The sequence below is a fragment of the Vicia villosa genome, linkage group LG7, assembly GCF_029867415.1.
Source record: "Vicia villosa cultivar HV-30 ecotype Madison, WI linkage group LG7, Vvil1.0, whole genome shotgun sequence".
Classification (NCBI taxonomy): domain Eukaryota; kingdom Viridiplantae; phylum Streptophyta; class Magnoliopsida; order Fabales; family Fabaceae; genus Vicia; species Vicia villosa.
The window spans coordinates 106,350,296-106,370,085 of NC_081186.1; the positions used below are offsets into that span (position 1 = coordinate 106,350,296).

Genomic DNA, 19,790 nt, shown 5'->3' on the forward strand with positions numbered 1-19,790 from the left:
AAAACGGTGCGCGAAATTACACAAAGGGGATTATTTTTTTTTTAAAAAAATAACCCAACACATAGGAGCCAGATGAAATGGCGCCTATGTGTGGATGCATGTAAGCATGCGCCATTTGAAATGGCTCACAAATTTTTGCCCTATTTTTTGTTCATTTGCGCCAAATGGTCTGGCGTGTTGTACAAAGATGCGCCAATTGATTTGGCGCATTCTCCTTTCTGGTATCTCAAACCTAAACATTTTGGTAAATATCTCGAAAACATGATTTTTTTTAATTTTTTTATTAAACCTGGTTATTAAATTTTTTTCCCTTGCCTATATTTTGGTAGAAGTTAAAAAAAAAACAAAAAACTTGAAGCACACAATTGGAAGTAACTGGAAAAGCATCAACGACAACCATCTCGACAAACATTTAATCCTATAATCAACTATATAATATGTATATTTTCTATAAAAACTACTCCCTCTGGTCTCATTTATAAGAAAAGATTCTCTTTTTAAATATATTGAATAAATAATGTATATGGACAATATGTTGTCCAAATACATTATTTATTCAATGCATCTAAAAAGAGAATTTTTTTTATAAATAAGACCGGAGGTAGTAGTAATATTTAACACTCTTATTTTGGGACTCACTACCTTCCTTGTCACTTATAGTATCTTATCCGGATACCTTCTACATAAAATTATGAATAAAATCATAATGTAGTGATAATAGTTTACTATATAAACTAGCTTACACACTGAACAAATGTTTTGAATTGGTATATTATTTAAAATATTATTTCTTATAAATCAATGAAATTAAAAGAAAATATGTATTTCATCAAAGAGTGTGTATCTATTACATCATATGTCAAACTTAAAATATTGATGTATAACATCTTTAACATCAAAAGTGTGTATCTTTAACATCATATTATATATGCATTAACAGAACATTCGTTCAAAAAATTATTTAAAATTTATACATACATACAGTTATTTAAAATATATGTAACTTTAATTGATAAAATATATACAATAAATAATTAAGGTTCTGTTTGGTAAGACATTTTTTCGAGCTTATAGTTTATGTTTTATGTCTTATAAGCTTATATGATAATTTAGACCCGTTTGATAACAGTCTTTTCATCACGAGCTTATAGTTTATTTTACTAGCTTATAGCTTATTTTTCAGAGGCTATTTAAAATAGCATTTTAGCTTATGTCTTATAGCTTAGGGTTAAACGCTATTTTGCCCCCTGCCATTTGGGGGAAATCCGGAAAACAACCCTGTAAAAAAAAAAGTTTAGATTCCATCCTTGTAATTTCCAGATTCCCTCTTTTTAAACCTTAAGTGGATTTTAGTGGATGACATGTGATTTTTAGCTGATGTGGCAAAGAATATAATACATACGTGTCATATTTATTTCTTTAACATATTTTATGTGGCAATTTCACTTTCCTCAGATTAGGGTTCAACGTTGTCTTCTTCATCTTCGTTTTCTACCACCTCTTCGTTTTCTACTTCATCTAACATCTCCTAATTCTTCTTCAAACATCTAGTTATGTCAGGCGCAAGCGAAAGCTCTGGGGTCAACAGTTGTAGACGAAGAGCTCCAGTTTGTGGACACCATCTCCCCATGCGAATTTTTGTTTCAAAATCCAGGTCAAACCCAGGAAGAAGATATTGGAAGTGCAAATACTGGGGGGTTAGTACATATTACTTCGTATCTCTATGTTGATTTGACTTTATTTTGATAATTCACAAGAGTTAGGGTTTTATTAATGTTCATAAGGTTGTGATGTTTGATTTGGCAGAAGGAGAATGATTGCAATGGGTTTCACTGGGATGATGAAATTGAAAGTGGAAAAGTTGAAGAAAATCTGTATGATGGAGTTTCTTGTGGAAGTGAAAAGATGTTAGAGGTTATGAGGAACTATGGAGCAGAGTTTGGGAAGACATTTGTAGACGAGTTGGGGAAATCATTGAACAACAAGAAAATTGACAAACTGAAACAGAAGTCTGCAAAGGATCAGAAGACTATTAATGTCCTCACATACACTCTTATTGCATCTTGGATCTGTTTTTCTGTTATGTTTACTCTTTGTAATGTAGCTAAGTAGTCAATAAACAACCTGTTGTAACCGTTGTATTATGCTTGAAATGAATGAAATGTGTTTGAGTTGGCTATAATGTTGCTTGAAATGAATGAATGAAATGTGTTATCGTATGAATTGGCTCATGTTATTTTGGTTCGATGCATAAAGGCTATGGTCCGATTCATACTGAGTAAAGATGCAAAATAGAATTGCATAACAATTATGGTTCGATCCATGTATCATATGAATTGGCTCATGTTATTTTGGTTCGGCTCATGGGTATATGGTTCGACACATGCTGAGTTTGAATTGAAAAACAGAGAAGCAGAAGCTGTATGAGTCGATACAAAACACGTATGGATCGGCTCATGGCTTTTTGGTTCGACTCATAGAACATATGTATCGATTCATACTGAGTGTTATTCAGATTTTCACTTGTTAAAGCTACATAAACTAAATGTATGATGATATGATCAATTCCTATGCATCAAACTAAAACATTGATTATGTGATCATGAACTAGTTTTAAATGCATGAGATTATTTGACATATTAACAAGATAGGCTGACCCAAAATTGCTATAAAGTTGCACAAAATGATACATAATGTAAGCTGAACACAGAGTTGCATACAAACTGAGTCATAATGTAAGCTGACCCGAAATTAAGCTGACCCAAAATGATACATAATGTAAGCTGATACACAGTGTTGCACATAAACTGATACATAATGTTGCATACAAACTGACCCAAAATTACATAAAATTCAGTCAACTTAAACCTTTCTCAAAATGTTACACAGTGTTGCACATCAACTTAAATCTTTCTCAAAATGCCATCAACTTAAATATCCAAACTGATACATAATGCTGCACACAGTCTTCACTTTCTGTTCTTCTTTTTGGGAGACTTTTTGTTTTTCTTTTTGGGGGACTGAGTTGGATTCACTAGCTGTGGTGACTGAGTTGCCATGACCTCCTCAACATTTGCAGTGCTTGCCATCACCTCCTCAGCAGGTGCAGTGCTTGCCATCACCTCCTCAGCAGGTGCAGTGTTGGCTCTATGGACATTTCTTGGTGCTTTTCTCTAGTGATACACAAATTAATGACAAAACATAATTAACACCAACCTCTATGAACATAATTGACAGAACATACAATAATAACATGACATAATTAGTACCTTCCTCTTTAATGCATCAGGATTTTGTTGAGTACTCTGACATTTTCTTGAGTTATGCCCAATTTTATCACACTTAGTACATCTGTAAGTAACTCCAGGCCTTCTCATCCTAGATCCATTTTGATCAAGCTCTCTAATCCTAAGTTTCCTTGGTCTGCCTGGACCTTTCTTAAATGTTGGTGGAAGCACATCCTCAACTTCAACATTAGGCCACATATCCATTCCATTTGTTGGACTTACACTGAAGGAATAGCATTTAGTGTATGTTTCCCTGCTATAGCAGCTATCCACAAATGTTTCTGGATCCAAGTTCTGATAACTCATAGCTGCTATAGCATGCCTGCATGGAATACCTACAAGATCCCAAAAACAACAAGTACAGGTTTTTTTACTAAGGTCAACAATGAATTGATGACCATCAAAAGTATGGTTAACCTGCCATATCATATTTTCACACCAAGTAGGAATCCAATTACCACTAAGTGCAACTTCCTTGTTCATTCTTTTCCTTGGCATAGGCATGGTTTTATGTTTCCATTTGTCTAACTTTGTTAAGCTACCAGCTATCCTATTCATGAGATAATTTCTAATCCATTCACACATAGTGATAATTGGTTTATCTCTAGCCTGCAATATGGTACTATTAAAAGACTCACTGATGTTATTCATAAGGACATCACACTTTGGATAATAGCTGAAGGCATGCTTACACCATAGTTTGGTAGGAACACCAACTAGCCATGCCCTTCCTTTAGTAATTCCAACTGAGTACTTGCTCCTTAATTCTGCCATTAGATCTGAAACTTTGACTTCGCCACTATACTGCCTCTTTTCTACCACAACCTTAGACACCCACTTAGAATTTGCTGACTTGTTATTCAAAACCCTAGCACATGTATGTGTCCCCACCCAAGTCTTTAATTGAAAAGTTTGTTTGTCACCAACTTTACTACAAAGGGCTAAAAAACCACATTTACCCCTACATTCTACCCTTACCCTATTACTTTCATTTTTCACAAACCTAATCTCTCTACCATTTAAAACAGACCATTCTCTTATGGCATCTTTGAATTCAACAAGAGAGTTAAACTTCATACCTAGTTTGAACTCATAGTCTTTGTTGAGTAAATCTCCCCTAAACTTCTCATATTTGGGCATCTTTTCATCATCACTAGCATCTGGATCAGAACTTCCAAGCTCTTCACTTTCATAATCTCCATCTTCCTCTACAACCCTTTCAGAACTTGGTTGACCACCAGCAATTTTTGAATGAACATGTAACTTCAGTTTTTTGGGAGAACTAAGTGTTGATGTATTCTTCCTAGCTCTCAACTTGAACCTTAATTTCTTACCACCAATTTCAACCCTATTACCTTCATCAGGTTTATCAACCTCCACGACCACGAATCCTTCTTTAGCATCATTTACTCTTTCTTCCTCACTGTCACCAAAAGTAACTCCATCAGCTTCTTCATCCTCACTCGATTCCTCAATAGCAACTTCAGTGATATTTGGATTCTCAACCCTATATGTGTTTCCTCCAACAAATTTTCAAGCCAAATATGTCCCTTAACATTGTTCATAATAGCATGATTTGCTATTTCTGTAACATGTACATCATCAGTAACATGAAAAAATTTCTCATATGTACCTTCGATTTTCCTCCACAAGCGGACTCCAGCACAATCAAAACCACACTCCATAACCAAACTCAAGGCTTCATAGTATGACCAAGTATCTGATTCTTGCCCACGAACAAAAGTTTCATCACCTCCTTGGTGAAATACGAAGCTTCCACTTTCACGTACAAATTGACCTCCATGGTGTATGCAGAAGTCGAACAATGGCATGGCGAAAACAGAAATTAGGGTTTTTTTGAGACGAGATTACGGTGTTTGAAACGAGATTACGGTGTTTGAAACGAGATTACGGTAGATTGAAGATGGTGGATTGAAGATGGTGGGTTTCAAAACGTTAGGTTTCAGGGGGTGAAAGAGGAAAGAGGAAAGTGAAATTGCCACATAAAATATGTTAAAGAAATAAATATGACACGTATGTATTATATTCTTTGCCATATCAGCTAAAAATCACATGTCATCCACTAAAATCCACTTAAGGTTTAAAAAGAGGGAATCTGGAAATTACAGGGATGGAATCTAAACTTTTTTTTTACAGGGTTGTTTTCCGGATTTCCCCCAAATGGCAGGGGGCAAAATAGCGTTTAACCCTATAGCTTATTACTTTTTCTTCCTTTTTTATTTTTATTATTTCAATAAGAATCCATTTTTAACCCTTATAATTTATTTAAATTTAAAATAAAATAATTATATATTAAATATTTTTATTGCATTTTAGATTTATAAGTTAATTAAACCGTTAATTTTATCAAACACTTCAGTGAGCTTATAAGCTATCAGTCTCATCCAACTGCTATAAGTCATCTGTCATCACTCATAAGCTATAAGCTATCAGCTAGTTTATCAGTCAACCACTATTTTTACCAAACAGACCCTAAATCATTTAAATTTTACACACATTATTGTAATAATATTAAATAATTCAACGGTCAAATTATTTTATTTATATTTTATAAGGAATTGTTTAAAATATAAGATAATTTTACATCTAATCTAAATATATGTATTTGAATAGTTTTATATACTAACTAATAAAATTTTAAGTATCTTGATATTATAATTTTTACGTTAATATAATATTCAATTATGTGTATCTCGTGGGAATGCACAAAATATTATATATATATATATATATATATATATATATATATATATATATATATATATATATATATATATATATATATATATATATATATATATATATATATATATATATATATATATATATATATATATATATATATATATATATATATATATATATATATGAGGAGGGTTATATTGACTCCAAGAGTAAGTTATAATAACTTAATCCACATCTTGACCATTAATTCTTTTCAATCTAATGGTTAAAAATAATAAGTCATTAAATGTGGAAAGAGAAAACTATTCCTTATTATTTTTAACCATTAGATTGAAAAGAATTAATGGTCAAGATGTGGAGTAAGTTATTAGAACTTACTCTTGGAGTCAATATAACCCTCCTCATATATATTATATATATATATATATATATATATATATATATATATATATATATATATATATATATATACATATATATATATATATATATATATACATATCTATATATATACATATATATATATATATACATATATATATATATACATATATATATATATATACATATATATATATATACATATATATATATATATATATATAGAGGAGGGATCAAATTACACCAATTAATTACACCAATTAATTACACCAAGTTTTACACTTATTTTTAGTCGTTGATTTAATTTTAATCTAACTGTTAGAAACTTACATGATTCTTACTAAATATAACTTCCTCTATTTTTGGTAATAAAATAAAAACATGATTCTTTTTAATATTTCTTAAAAAATATTATAATTCAATTTTTTTTCATGATTCTTAATAAAAAATAGTATGATTCTTGATAAAAATAGTTTATTCTTATTTATAAATAAATTTTGATTTTTTTTTCAATTTCCTTTAAAAATAAATAACACATGAGTCTGCTGTCTACTCTTAAAAATTAATTTTATTATTATTATTATTATTATTATTATTATTATTAATATTTATAATTAGTTTAAGTAACACAACAACAACAACAACAACAAAATTATTTTTTCACCAATAAACAGTACTATTTTGATTTTTAATTAGTTTCTTTTAATGTTGAAATAAGTTTTTCATTGTTTTCTTCTATTTAATTTAAAATTTATTTTATTCTATTCACTTAAATTAAAGAATGATATTAATATATTTTTAGTATTCATTTTGTAAGTATTTGTATATATATTTTGTTTGAATAAATATTATAGAGTGGTAATAGTACTAACACGATATTATAATTATAATGCATCATAAATCTTTGTGAAAAATATATTCTTCTTATTTTTTAAACAAATTTCTTTTGATTTTTTATTTACAATTAAATTATTTGTACTTATTATTTATTATTAAATTTTTTTAAAATTTTTTTATGATATTTTAAATAGAACTTCATACCTTATTTAAAAATAAATTAATTTTATCATTTAATTTAAGTTTATAAATATAATATAATTTTTCAACAAAATTAAAACAACACTGAAAAATTTATTTAAAAATTAAAAGAAATTTGTTTCTCATTTGATCCCTTCTCATTTGAAAAAATAGTTTCTTTTAATTTTTAAATAAATTTTCCATTTTTTTTAATTTTACTTAATAATAATAAAATTAATTTTTAAGAGTAGACAGCAGACTCATGTGTTATTTATTTTTAAAGGAAATTGAAAAAATTCAAAATTTGTTTATAAATAGGAATAAACTATATTTTAATCAAGAATCATACTATTTTTTATTAAGAATCATGAAAAAATTGAATTATAATGTTTTTTAAGAAATATTAAAAAAATCATGTTTTTATTTTATTACCAAAAATAGAGAAAGTTATATTTAGTAAGAATCATGTGAGTTTCTAACGGTTAGATTAAAATTAAATCAACGATTAAAAATTAGTGTAATACTTGGTGTAACTAATTGGTGTAATTTGATATATATATATATATATATATATATATATATATATATATATATATATATATATATATATATATATATATATATATATATATATATATATATATATATATATACTTAAAAAAATATGTATTATTCCAAGGTAGGCCCCATGACCTTGTTTGACACGAAAGAAAGCAAAAAGAATTCAATTATTGCTGGTTTGTACCTCCCAATACAGAAGATGGTTTTGGCCTTGAACTAAAAAGGAAGGCAAAACTTGGACAAAACAATTTTATTAAACAACAAAATAGAAGAATTATTGATTTAGGGCCAAATCACTATTAATAATTTGGGAATTCTTTAATACAATCTATAAGAGTTTATTAGCACATTAAAAAAATACAAACACATTTGTAGATTTTGGAGATAGATCTTCATATTCATATGCACTACAACTCAATATATTTTTGAATGAGGCTCTAAGTTAATGAAAAAAAATTACGCAGATACATTTTCCGAATGCATCTTCAACGTTGTTTATTTAAAAATGCGCCAAAATCCTTTCTCTTTCCTCACTTTTAAAAAAATCAACTCTAAACCACTTAACTTTCTCAAACTCTCTTAAATCACATTCTCTTAATCATTTAACGAACTTCAAAGTTTTTTCCATTAACAAGTCCATTAAAGAGCCTATACAATACTGTTTTGTAAGTTTTTTTTTTTTTTTACAAATTTGTAGAAATTGATTATTAGGTTATGAAATAGATAGTTTATACATATTTGATAGTTTATACATAATGAGAAATGTGTTTGATAGGTAGTATTGTTGATCAATGCATTATTTTTGATGTTTTAGGGGACTCCTCTATTTTCGATGACTTTGAGCAGATCCAGGAGTAAAACTAGGGGCGCTTGTTTGGTCTACTTGTACTCTAAGTTATCTGAAGGTTGTATGTGGAAGAGGAAATAGATGACAAGCAGCATCACACTATTGACGGTAATATTTTTTGGTCTTTTAGTGTTTGTGTGTCATTTTTCTAACATTTTTGCAACGCCATTATTAATGATTCATGTGTTCCAACACTTTTCGAGATTGGATCCTCCAGCACTTCCCACGCATCTCCGACTGATCATGTGTACTGACCTATACTAAGGATATGTCGTGTGCTTCTGCATTCGCCCCGCTTAGAGAGACCAGGTGACAAAGCCGTTCAGAGTGTATCTTGACCACTTGGTAGCAGAGGATATACACTTTCATTCTAATTTTGATCACCGTGAGATGCGTCCTTGGATTACATAGTCTTATACTCGCGATGATTGGCTTGTGGTTCACGTTTGACGTTTTCTCATCTGCTTAAACGAGTCATGCGTTAGTTCGGCTACATGCAGTATATCCCCAAATACACTTCTGTGTCTGCTCCTCCCGTTATAATATGTAGAGATATGGACATTATGTTTAATGATTATCTTAATCATTTGGTATCAGAGGAGGCATAGAGTACCACATATGAGAGCGACTGAAGCTATGTAGACGTTTATATCAGGTGGTTCTTAAGGGTGTCACATCCGTATATGGTATAAGATGCTCTAGGAGATCCACTGAGGTCAACTCATCAGGATATATTAGAGAAGGAGCAGGCTATGGCAGATCATGTTGTTGATGTGTTGCCTAGATATCGTCGTATTATGGAGATTGGGCTGACAGGTATTGACAGATGACTCTTTCCGGATGGCTCTGAGGCGAGGGACGTTGTAGATGCCATCTCGGCGGAGGCACGACTGACACTGCAGTACAGAAGGTAATGTAGGAACAGAGGGTCCCAAGGCCGAGTTTATTTTCGATTGTATTTTATTTTAACTTATTTTGTCTTCGTTGAGTACTCTGGATTTATTACTTCATATACGACATTTTCTACATATTGGTTGTATGGTCTAATTTATCATATTATACCTTTATTATATCGTCAATTTCATATGAGCATCACTGAAACAAATTTAAAATTTACTGTCTGGTGTGGTTATGGAGATGCATCTCCATACTCTGTCTTGTGTGAATACAAATATGCATCTCCGGAACAATTTATGGTAAAAAAGGGGTGTTGTAGAGAGGGATGAATGGAGTATTTAAGTAATTATTCCGGAGATGCATATCTGTAATAAATTTTAAAAAATATATTGGGTGTAACTAAATGTTAACATTTTGGTTGAAGAGAAAGGTGTGCCCGAAGATGCATCTCTAGAATCAAAGGGGAAATTTTGGATTTTCATAGGGTGCTTTTCCATCACATAGGGTGTATTAAGAAATTCCCAATAATATTTGGAGAATTTGTCTTTCACAAAGTTTGTAATTGGTTTCATTTGTAGAAGTATAGTAGAAGTTTGTACAATTTCAGACCCGACTTAGTAGGTAGGTGTCCCTTAGGCCAGATGCTGAGTTTTGTTTATTTCCATCTTAGAGGTACGTAGTTCTCGACTGTAAAGGATAGGATGGAAGACTTAGCAACTTAGAAATTACGTAAGATTTTGAACTACAAGTAATTATTACGACTTTGGAATACCTTATAGTTGAAAGCAAGAGAAAAGCAAAGGTTCGGAGATCTCGAGCGAAGCCGAGAAACAGAAAGTTTGATTTTTAGCCTTACGATTACATTGAGCAAAGAAAGTTACCTAGACTATTAGGGCGAGACTTAGGGTCCTATCTAGATTCACTAGCACTATATACTCTCACAATTGAGAGGGATTATGTTCCATTTCTAATTGTAAGAGCTTCTACGGATATAAGTCCCCCATATCCCCTTTCTCGAGCTTATTCTTTTTAAGAGAGTGATGCCAACTATGAATATGAATTTGCTCTTGTCTATGTTTAGACTTCTTACTTTTTTTTACCTTTGATCTTTGAATCCTTCCCCAACGGAACAAATACTGTTGCTCATTTTATTCAAAGTTCGTATGACTTCACTCTTGTTGTGCGTGGACTTCCTAATCGAACTAATATGGATCGAGTTATTGAGTCAGGGAAGGTCTTATTGGGGGGGGGGAATAAGAAAATGTTCTGTTGACTAAAGAATAAATACTTTATTTTCCATGGGAGGGGAATCTAACTTAACTTCAACTTAAAGGTGAAGGTGTGAACTAAAACCAAGTATCCGAAATAAGAATGTTGTTCAAATAGAGATTCCACAGAAATATAATTTGGAAAAGGAGAATCAGACATGGAATACCAATATCGGAGGACATATAAGGATATTAATTTGAGGATCCCTTTGAAAATGTAGTTGCAAGACCAAACGAAGAAGATGCTGAGACAAGTAGCAAAGTTTAGTCCTTTTTGAGTCTTTGGAGTTTAGACAAATGAGTAACTCGACTTCAAGGCAAAGGTTCGAAGATGTTGTCACTCTTGATTATGGCCAAGTATGACACATAAGCCTAACCTAAAGTTGAGTTCGAGTTTTTACTTTTTATTTTGAGGTACAGTTTAGTAGCAAAATAGGTAGGAGTCATTCCTTAGAGCTAAAGTGAGGAAGGGGAAATGAGACAAAAGCCAATTAAGGACGAAGTACGAAAGATTATTACTCTCATGTGAAGGTTATAGAATAAGGATAAGGAAGTCAATCGGATTGGCTTAAATCTAAGTCTGGTGATATAGGTGAGGAGATTTTAGAAAGCTAGACTCTAGAAGTGAAAGATTAACAAACACTGCCTTACGTTCTACCCTTCCAGCAACTAGTGAATAAGCATATACCCTAGTTCTAGAAGTAAGTATAGTAGTCAATTTACTATACAAATAATTCCCCGGTTAAGGCTAGAATGATTCTATCAGTACTAAAATATGCTCCTTTACTAACTCAACCTAACAAATTTGGCAACATTAGTATTTTTCCTTGAAAAATTTACAATATGTTATTATTATTCTAACAGAAGCACTCAATTATATGTTATACTAATTACTCTATATATCAATATGTTTGAAGAATCAAATCTTTTTCTACTGGTTCAACAAGATAGTCGAACTGTCAAACAAACAAAAATCTCGATAATAAGGATCGAAGGTCTATTCTCTTAACAATAAGTACTAGGACTGAGACATTCTCGGAGGTTACTACAATTGAGAAAATGTCTCCATACGAGCATTCTTGATGCCATCATATCCTTCCTACAAACTACATACGTATAGTGGGAGCCTCCTATGAACTAGTTACAATTGTTTTTCCATTTGTTGGGGTTGAAGTTTCTTATCAGCCATATTTCCTTGTTTATTTTTCTTCTCCTATGGAATTGACTTACTTACTTTATAATTTAGAGTAAGACTTTATTTGCAGCTAAAAAAATAATCTCACTATCATTCAGCTTGAAAGATATCAAAATCAAAGGCAAGCCTATCTAAGATAGTTTGAGTGTTTGCTTAATCTAATATTTCTAGAGCTTTTCTTTTGCCTATGCGGAGTCCTTAGTGATTAATTTCATCGGTCCCGAGCAAATTTTTGCTAGAAAATTATAACTTTCACGATTTTTTTGGAATATTGCTCTATTTATTTAGTTGTGTAAGCTTTGATTTGACTTTCCTTGACCCTCGAGTCAATAGTTTATCTAGTAAGATTCTTGTATGATAAGTAGCCCATTCTATTAGGCTTCGCTTCATGCCTAGTTGTAATTATTCTTTCTACTCCATCAAGATGGTCAATGCCATTGTCTTTCTTGATTCATGTAGGATAGGTTGGTTAAGGCAAAGCAAGTTATCAAGAATCTATTCAATTAAATGTTGGTTCATTGGATTGGACTTGCTCCTTTCCATTCCTTCGCCTTTTTAATTGAGAGACAGACAGTTGAACTCAAATCTTCTAGAACGATATTTTAAGAAAGAGGCGAAACATCACTCTCCGTGGTTGCAAAGGGAAAACAAGGTATTGATTCAGTCGAAAATAAAATTTTGATGTGCTACATTAGATGCACAATGAGATTCACCTTTTATTGACGGTGTTAGTACTCTATATCAAATCATTTTATTTTGAAGAGATAAGATTTTTTGCATTTTTGGAACATGCCGCACCTTAGTTTCACCACACTGTCGTGCATTTTGATCAAACCAACACCGACTACATTGTAGGGGGTAATCATTGTCCATCAACACAACTCCACTGTCAACCGATAGGATTAAAATTTCATAGCAATTTGTTCTTGACTTTAGACTAAGGTAAGTTGAAATTCAGTTTTTTTTTTTAATTTTATATAGAAGAAAAATTCATCTATTCTTCTTCTTCCATTGAATACGAAAAGTGATTTGGAATCTCCCTCTCTCTCACTACAAGAAAATATCAAATTAGCCAGGTGACTATGCCAGGTGTTTTTCACCTCGCTAATTAACGCACTTGCGGGGTGATATTCACCTCGCAACACTTTATATATATATATATATATATATATATATATATATATATATATATATATATATATATATATATATATATATATATATATATATATATATATAAAGATAAGGTTTTCCATCTCGCAACAGATGGGGGAAAATTTTAAAAAATTGAAAAGAAAGTTGCGAAGTGATAAACACCCCACATCGGTTTTTAAATTTTTTGGGGGGAAATTAAAATTACTGCTGCGTTAGTGGTGGCAGGGAGTTGTATTGTCACGTCAGATTTTGCAAGGGGAGTTGCACCCCGCAACTCCTAATGGTAAGAAAAAAACATTGATTTATTCTCTCTCTCTTTCCATTGTAACCCTCTTCCTTCTTCATATTGCTCTTTTTATTTTCTCTCAAACCTTTCTCATGAGTTTCATATGTTTTCTTCTCCCACCTTGTTTCCAATCAAACTCTCATTATCTCTCAATCCAAATTTCAACAAAATCACATATTCAACATGAACAAACAAGCAGATCTATTGTGTCGGGGAAACGGCGGTGGTGCAAGAACAGATCTACATGCTTTCGCGTTTGGTTCCCTCTACTCATTTCCAACATGAATCAAACTCTCTCTTCATCCTTTCTCAGCAAACAGTGACTATGATTTCACTCTTAAGTTCAAGGTGAAGACAAATGTCGTTTGTGTCAGATCTGATTGTTATTGTTTCAGGTATCACAATTGTGTCGGTGTTGCAGAATATTATGAAACAATATTGATGTAAGTGAGTTGATAAGCGTTGTTGATGATTTAAGTTGTGTTTCACGTCGGTTTTTCGATTGTGTTGTGTTGCAAGGTTGAGGTGGTATGGAGTTTTTGAGGAAGATGAAGTTATATTGAGTGGTGTGAGCATGTTTTGTTAATGTTTTTCGCGGTGGAAAAGCAAGGTGTTTGCAGTGGTGTAGGTTTGTGAGCGTTGGATGAAGTTGGAGTGAGATCTTTAGTGTTGAATTCTGGGAAAGGAGTTGCGGGGTGCTTTTCACCCCGCAAGTTTCTGCCACTTTCTGCTCCACTCTGCTCTGAATCATCTGCTGCTCACCTGCTCTGACAAGTGGTGAACTCTGGGGAAAGGAGTTGCGGGGTGCTTTTCACCTAGCAATGTTGCAGGGTGTATTTCTCCTTACAAAAAGTTGCGACTAACGCTTTTGCGGGGTATCCCGTCCACCCCGCAAAAGTTACGTTGCAGGGTGATATTTGCTTTTGCGGGGTGCTATTCACCTGGCAAATTGGATTTTTTTTGTAGTGTCTCTCTCTCTCCCTCCCCCACTCTCTCATTTCTATCAATCAAAGGTCTTAGAGCTAAGGAAAAAAAATGGAAAATTAGGGCTATGATAGGACACTAAATCAACGAGGATTGCACTATGCCACCTATCCGTCCTTACCTGGGTGAGAGCAATGCAAAACTAACGGTAAGTCAGACAAGCTGGGATCATCTTTTGGCTAGATATAAACTTTTATTATGGGCATGATACACTAAATATCACTGTCATCTATTGAATTGGATTCAAACCAATATCACTGCTTTTACCTTAGTACCTTTCAACCTAAAAAACAAATTCCTTTTATTTGTCATTTTTGGGAAATTATAAAAATGTTGTGATATTTACCGAATTGTTTGAATCATTTAACGGATATTTACTAGTAAGTTCTCATTTTTATTAAAATTATGTTTTTTATTGGAAATTTAAGATTTATACCGCATAAATATTTTGTCAAGAATTTTAGTCAAATTTGTCGAGAGTTCCTTTTCTCACAATTGATGAACAAAAGTTCTTGAGAGGTTAGGAATATCAAGATTTCAGGGGATATGAAGGGGTTGACGGATCTACAAGAGCTAGTGAGCATATAACTCCCACGAAGTTGATCATATAATTGATTATTGAGTATTATAGAATTTTGAAATATTCATTTCTATTTTTTAAACTTAAATATTAAAATATCTAAGTTTGAATTATTATATTATTTTTCTATTTTATTTTTAAAATTTTTATTTCTATTTGATTTTTTTTTTACAAATTATATAAGTTATAAGTGATTAAAATTTATTTATTATGAGGTTTGTTAAAAAAATTGTATGTTACGAGGGCTTTTGCTTATGAAAGAGTTGTTTTTATTTTTTTTGGTAGTGTCCTTCCTTTGTCATAGATTTTATTCTCAAGATTGTTTTCTAAAAAATGATAGATATGTCATACATATTATGTTGAAACCAACGGATTATAAATTCACAATTCAATAATTATTATAATAAAAAATTTATAAATATATTATAATATATTTTCTATTAATTTAGAGGAGTTTAGATTATTTATTCGTAGTTTAGAGTATCTCATAAATGAATTTCATAACTTTACTACTATTTTATAATTTTGTAACTTTGAACAATTTAAATGAACACCAAATATTTAAAATATATTATTTCTTAAAAAGAAAATAATTATTTTAGAGAGCAACAAGCATGAAAATTACAAGGTATTTAAAGTAATTTAATCATCTCTTGAATAACTCTTAATAGTTAATACCTTAGAGCATTTATAAATTAATATAATATATATTCAATATTTTAATATTAATAAAGATATTTATGAGCCGAGAACCACGTCACTCATGGATTAACCGAATAGTTGTTCAGTCAATCTATTAAGGGTTAATAGTAATTCACCCCTGTAATTAATGTTAGCGAATTTTGCTAAAACTTTTAATAGTATTAACTATTTTAAACCAAATAGTTTAAAATATTTTAATAGTAAAATAACTTTTAAAAAAATTATTTAAATACATATTCAAGGGTAATTTAGGAAGAAGTATATATTAGGAAAAAAACTTTTAGGAAAAAAGTTCACAAATTATACGTAAATAGTGGATAAGGGTGTATAAAGTATTAGGAAAAAAAGTGGATAACTATATTAAAATTAATATTTTTTAAAATAGTCTAGTATATGTAAATAGTAATAATTTTAAATAAAATAAAATAATCAAGTATATTCAAAATATACAATAAAATATTTATAATTTACTATCTTCAAATAAATTATAATAATTATCTTCAAAAAATAAGTTATAATAAAATAATTTCACATATTCCAAATAAACTATAACTATTTCAAATTAATTAAAGAAATTAGTTAACCAACTTTCAAGAATTATCATTATAAATAACAAGTTAATCTCATTATTCTCTTGTCTCATCCAAATTCAAGATATGAAGATTATTCACACTATTATTTTCTTTTTTTCTCTTGCCTCATTTTATATCCCTCATGCTACTTCTAGCAATGATTTTTGTGTAGCAAACCTATTACTTCCAACCACCCCTTCAGGGTATCAATGCAAATCGGAAGATAATGTAACAGTGAATGATTTTGTATTCTCTGGCTTTGTAGCTCCAAAAATAGAAGATCCTTTTAAGGTTGGATTTACTCCTGCATTTGTCACCCAAATACCAGGTCTTAACGGACTTGGTGTTTCGGCGGTAAGAGCAGACATGGATGTAAATGGAACGGTACCACTTCACTCTCATCCTGATGCTACTGAATTAATTATCAATTATGAAGGCGAAGTGACGGCCGGATTTATTACGCCAAACAAAGTTTATTTAAAGGTTCTTAAACCTGGTGATGTTATGGTTATTCCAAAGGGAGTATTGCATTTTCTAGTTAACACTAGTGGTAAAAAAGGCACTGGTTTTGCATTTTTTAGTAGCTCAAACCCTAGTGTGCATTTGTTTGATAATCTATTATTTGGCAATGATTTATCAAGTTCCATAATTGCACAAACTACTTTACTTGATGTCGAACAAATTAAGAAGCTTAAGGGTCAGTTTGGCGGTAGTGGTTAGAATTATGTGTTGGTTTTAAATAAGTTATGTCAGTAATAAATTCATATGAGTAATTTTCTTTTCTATTTTATGTTAAATTTGTATATTAACAAAACAAGAGACTACTATATATGGTTCTTAATAAATTCATATGGTTTATCAATTGTTTTAAGAGGACAACTTCTCTATCCATCACTAAAAGTTGGGTAGTGTACCTTCAACAAATTAGAAGATTCCATTTAATTTTAACATATTTATTTAATTATAAAATAATATAATTATTTATTGTTTCCAAGATATTTTATATTTGAATGTAACTTTACCCAACTTTTTGATTTGGGTAGATAAGAATTCACCTTGTTTAAATTAGAGGAAATCGTGGAACGGTTCGTGAGAAAAATTGAACTGAACCGAATCATAATAAAAATTTACTCAAATTGAATCGAACCGTTTAGTTTACTAAGAATCGAATTGAACAAAAATTATTGGTTTGATATACCGTTTCGAAATTTCGAACCGTTAGAAGACAATTTTTTCCAAACCGAACCGTTTATCAAAGAACCAAACCGTTATTTATTTAAATTTTTTTCAAAAAAAATATTTTAAACTTGTTTTAAGCATTTTTCATTTTCAGTTCGGTTCGATTTCAGTTACAGTTCGATTCTAGAACTGTTTGATTTGGTTCACTAATCATAAATAACAGTTCGGTTATTTTAATTTCAGTTTGATTTAGTTTAACTGTTCGGATCAATTCTTGAATTTTTTGAACAATACTAATTTTAACCAACAATTTGAATGTCATCTAGACACACTATCTATAACAACTGCTATAGGAAATCATATTAGTTGATATACAAGTGTGCAAAAATATGATTAATTCAACCCATTTACAAATTGAATTTATTTGAATAATTTTATTTTGAATTTTTTACATAGTTAATCAATTGACCAACATATTATAAATAATTCTATTAATAAAATTTAAGTTGAAAAATATTTAAAACTGTTTGATTAATTGGTTAAAAAATATTACATGTTAACAATTTTTAATTAAAAAATAACTCTTTTAAAAATTTGGAAAACTATTTTCTGAAAATGCAACAACAAAACATCTGAAGAAACTTGGCTGTTTTTCCAAAACAATTTTTTTTAGAAAAATAAAAAAGAAGTTTTGTTATTTGCTGAAAATAAATAAAAAAACAACTTTTACAACTTTTTTTGGAAAATAAAATATTTTAATATTATTTATTTCTAAAAATGAAAAGATATTTTAACATTTGATATTTTATATTTCTAAAAATGAAAAGATATTTATTTTCTAAAAAAAAATTTCATTGAAAGAAATATTTTTTTTTATTATTTTTTTCTTTAAAAAATTTAAAATATAAAACCAATTTTGAATTGATTATTGAAAAATGAATCAAATTATTAATGTGCTTTGGTTCAAGGTAATTCATGAAACACAAACATCTTTAAACTAAATGCAATTTTATTTTGTAAATAAAGAGAGCTTAAGCCTAAGAGAAAAAACTAACTACACAGAGATTGAAGTTAATAAAGATATAACTAAAATCACAAATATCAATTAGAAAAAAAAATTGGAATCAAGGAGATAAAATGATCTGAAATTTATTTGTTGGTCAATTCAAAAGTCATAAAATGATTTTATATTTTTTAACAATACTTTGTTTATTGAGAAAATAGTGGAGTGATCATATGGCACAAGGTCAAAGGGAGAAAACTCCACAAAATACAAAACTAAATACAGATGGCACAAGGAGTGCTACGAAATATAAAAAAGATAAACAAAAGCTAAATGAATCGACGAGAAACATAATCCATATTAAGAGGCTAAGAACACCCACCAAAAGAAAGCATTAGCCCAACAAAGATCGAAAGCACCAAAGTAACGCCTAGGAGAAAACGAATTAGAACTCTGACAGTCAAACCCGACATCAACAAACTAGAAGAACTACTAGCAACACCAAAATTACTAGTAGCAAAAGAAAAGGTCAAACCACTTGAACAATTATAGGCTAAGGCACGTGACAATATTCTGAAGCCAATCAATGAAGGAGAGAGAGTTCAGTGTTCACCTATTAAAAAACAAAGTTCAGGCAAATAAATGGTCTTATCGTCTACCTATTTCATGTTTGTCGACGAATTATACATGAAAACACATAAAGAGGAAATCACAAACGGAAGAGAAAAATCCAACAAGATAAACTCTCTCGAATATCACATGCAACGACAATCAACAAAAAAACACATCAAACAACATAACACAATTTTATCGTGGAAAAACCTTTATTAACTCGGAGTAAACAACCACGGGACCCGTAGGCCACTTAAAATCGTCAATATAATCAACAATGAGTACATAGAAGGTTGTCTCTAACACTTGTTAGAGGTATACATCAACATCATCAGGATTTGCAATCCATCTTGAAATACAACAAGAATCAAGAGAGACAAAACAACCAAAAAACACAATGAAATTCTAACCTCAAAGATGGAGTCGACAGGCCTCTTAGAAAGCTCTGAATCTAATCATCAACGTCCATAATATGTTCTTATAAATTATAAATGTTGTATCAAAATTTCATGATGATCCGACCGTTGAATTTTGCACAAGCTTCAATTTTCTGGGACT

At 30.5% G+C, this 19,790-nt stretch overlaps 1 protein-coding gene across 1 annotated transcript; it reads left to right on the forward strand.

The window, feature by feature from the left end:
- The first annotated feature begins 16,522 nt into the window (after nt 1-16,522).
- Nucleotides 16,523-17,158, forward strand: LOC131618189 (auxin-binding protein ABP19b-like). Its single transcript, XM_058889453.1, has one exon. It carries the CDS (start codon nt 16,523-16,525, stop codon nt 17,156-17,158), a length of 636 nt encoding a protein of 211 aa, XP_058745436.1.
- The last annotated feature ends 2,632 nt before the right edge of the window (nt 17,159-19,790 follow it).

What these genes read in the sequence shown, in the direction of transcription:
- LOC131618189 (XM_058889453.1), top strand. Translation starts at nt 16,523, where the DNA reads ATGAAGATTATTCACACTATTATTTTCTTTTTTTCTCTTGCCTCATTT.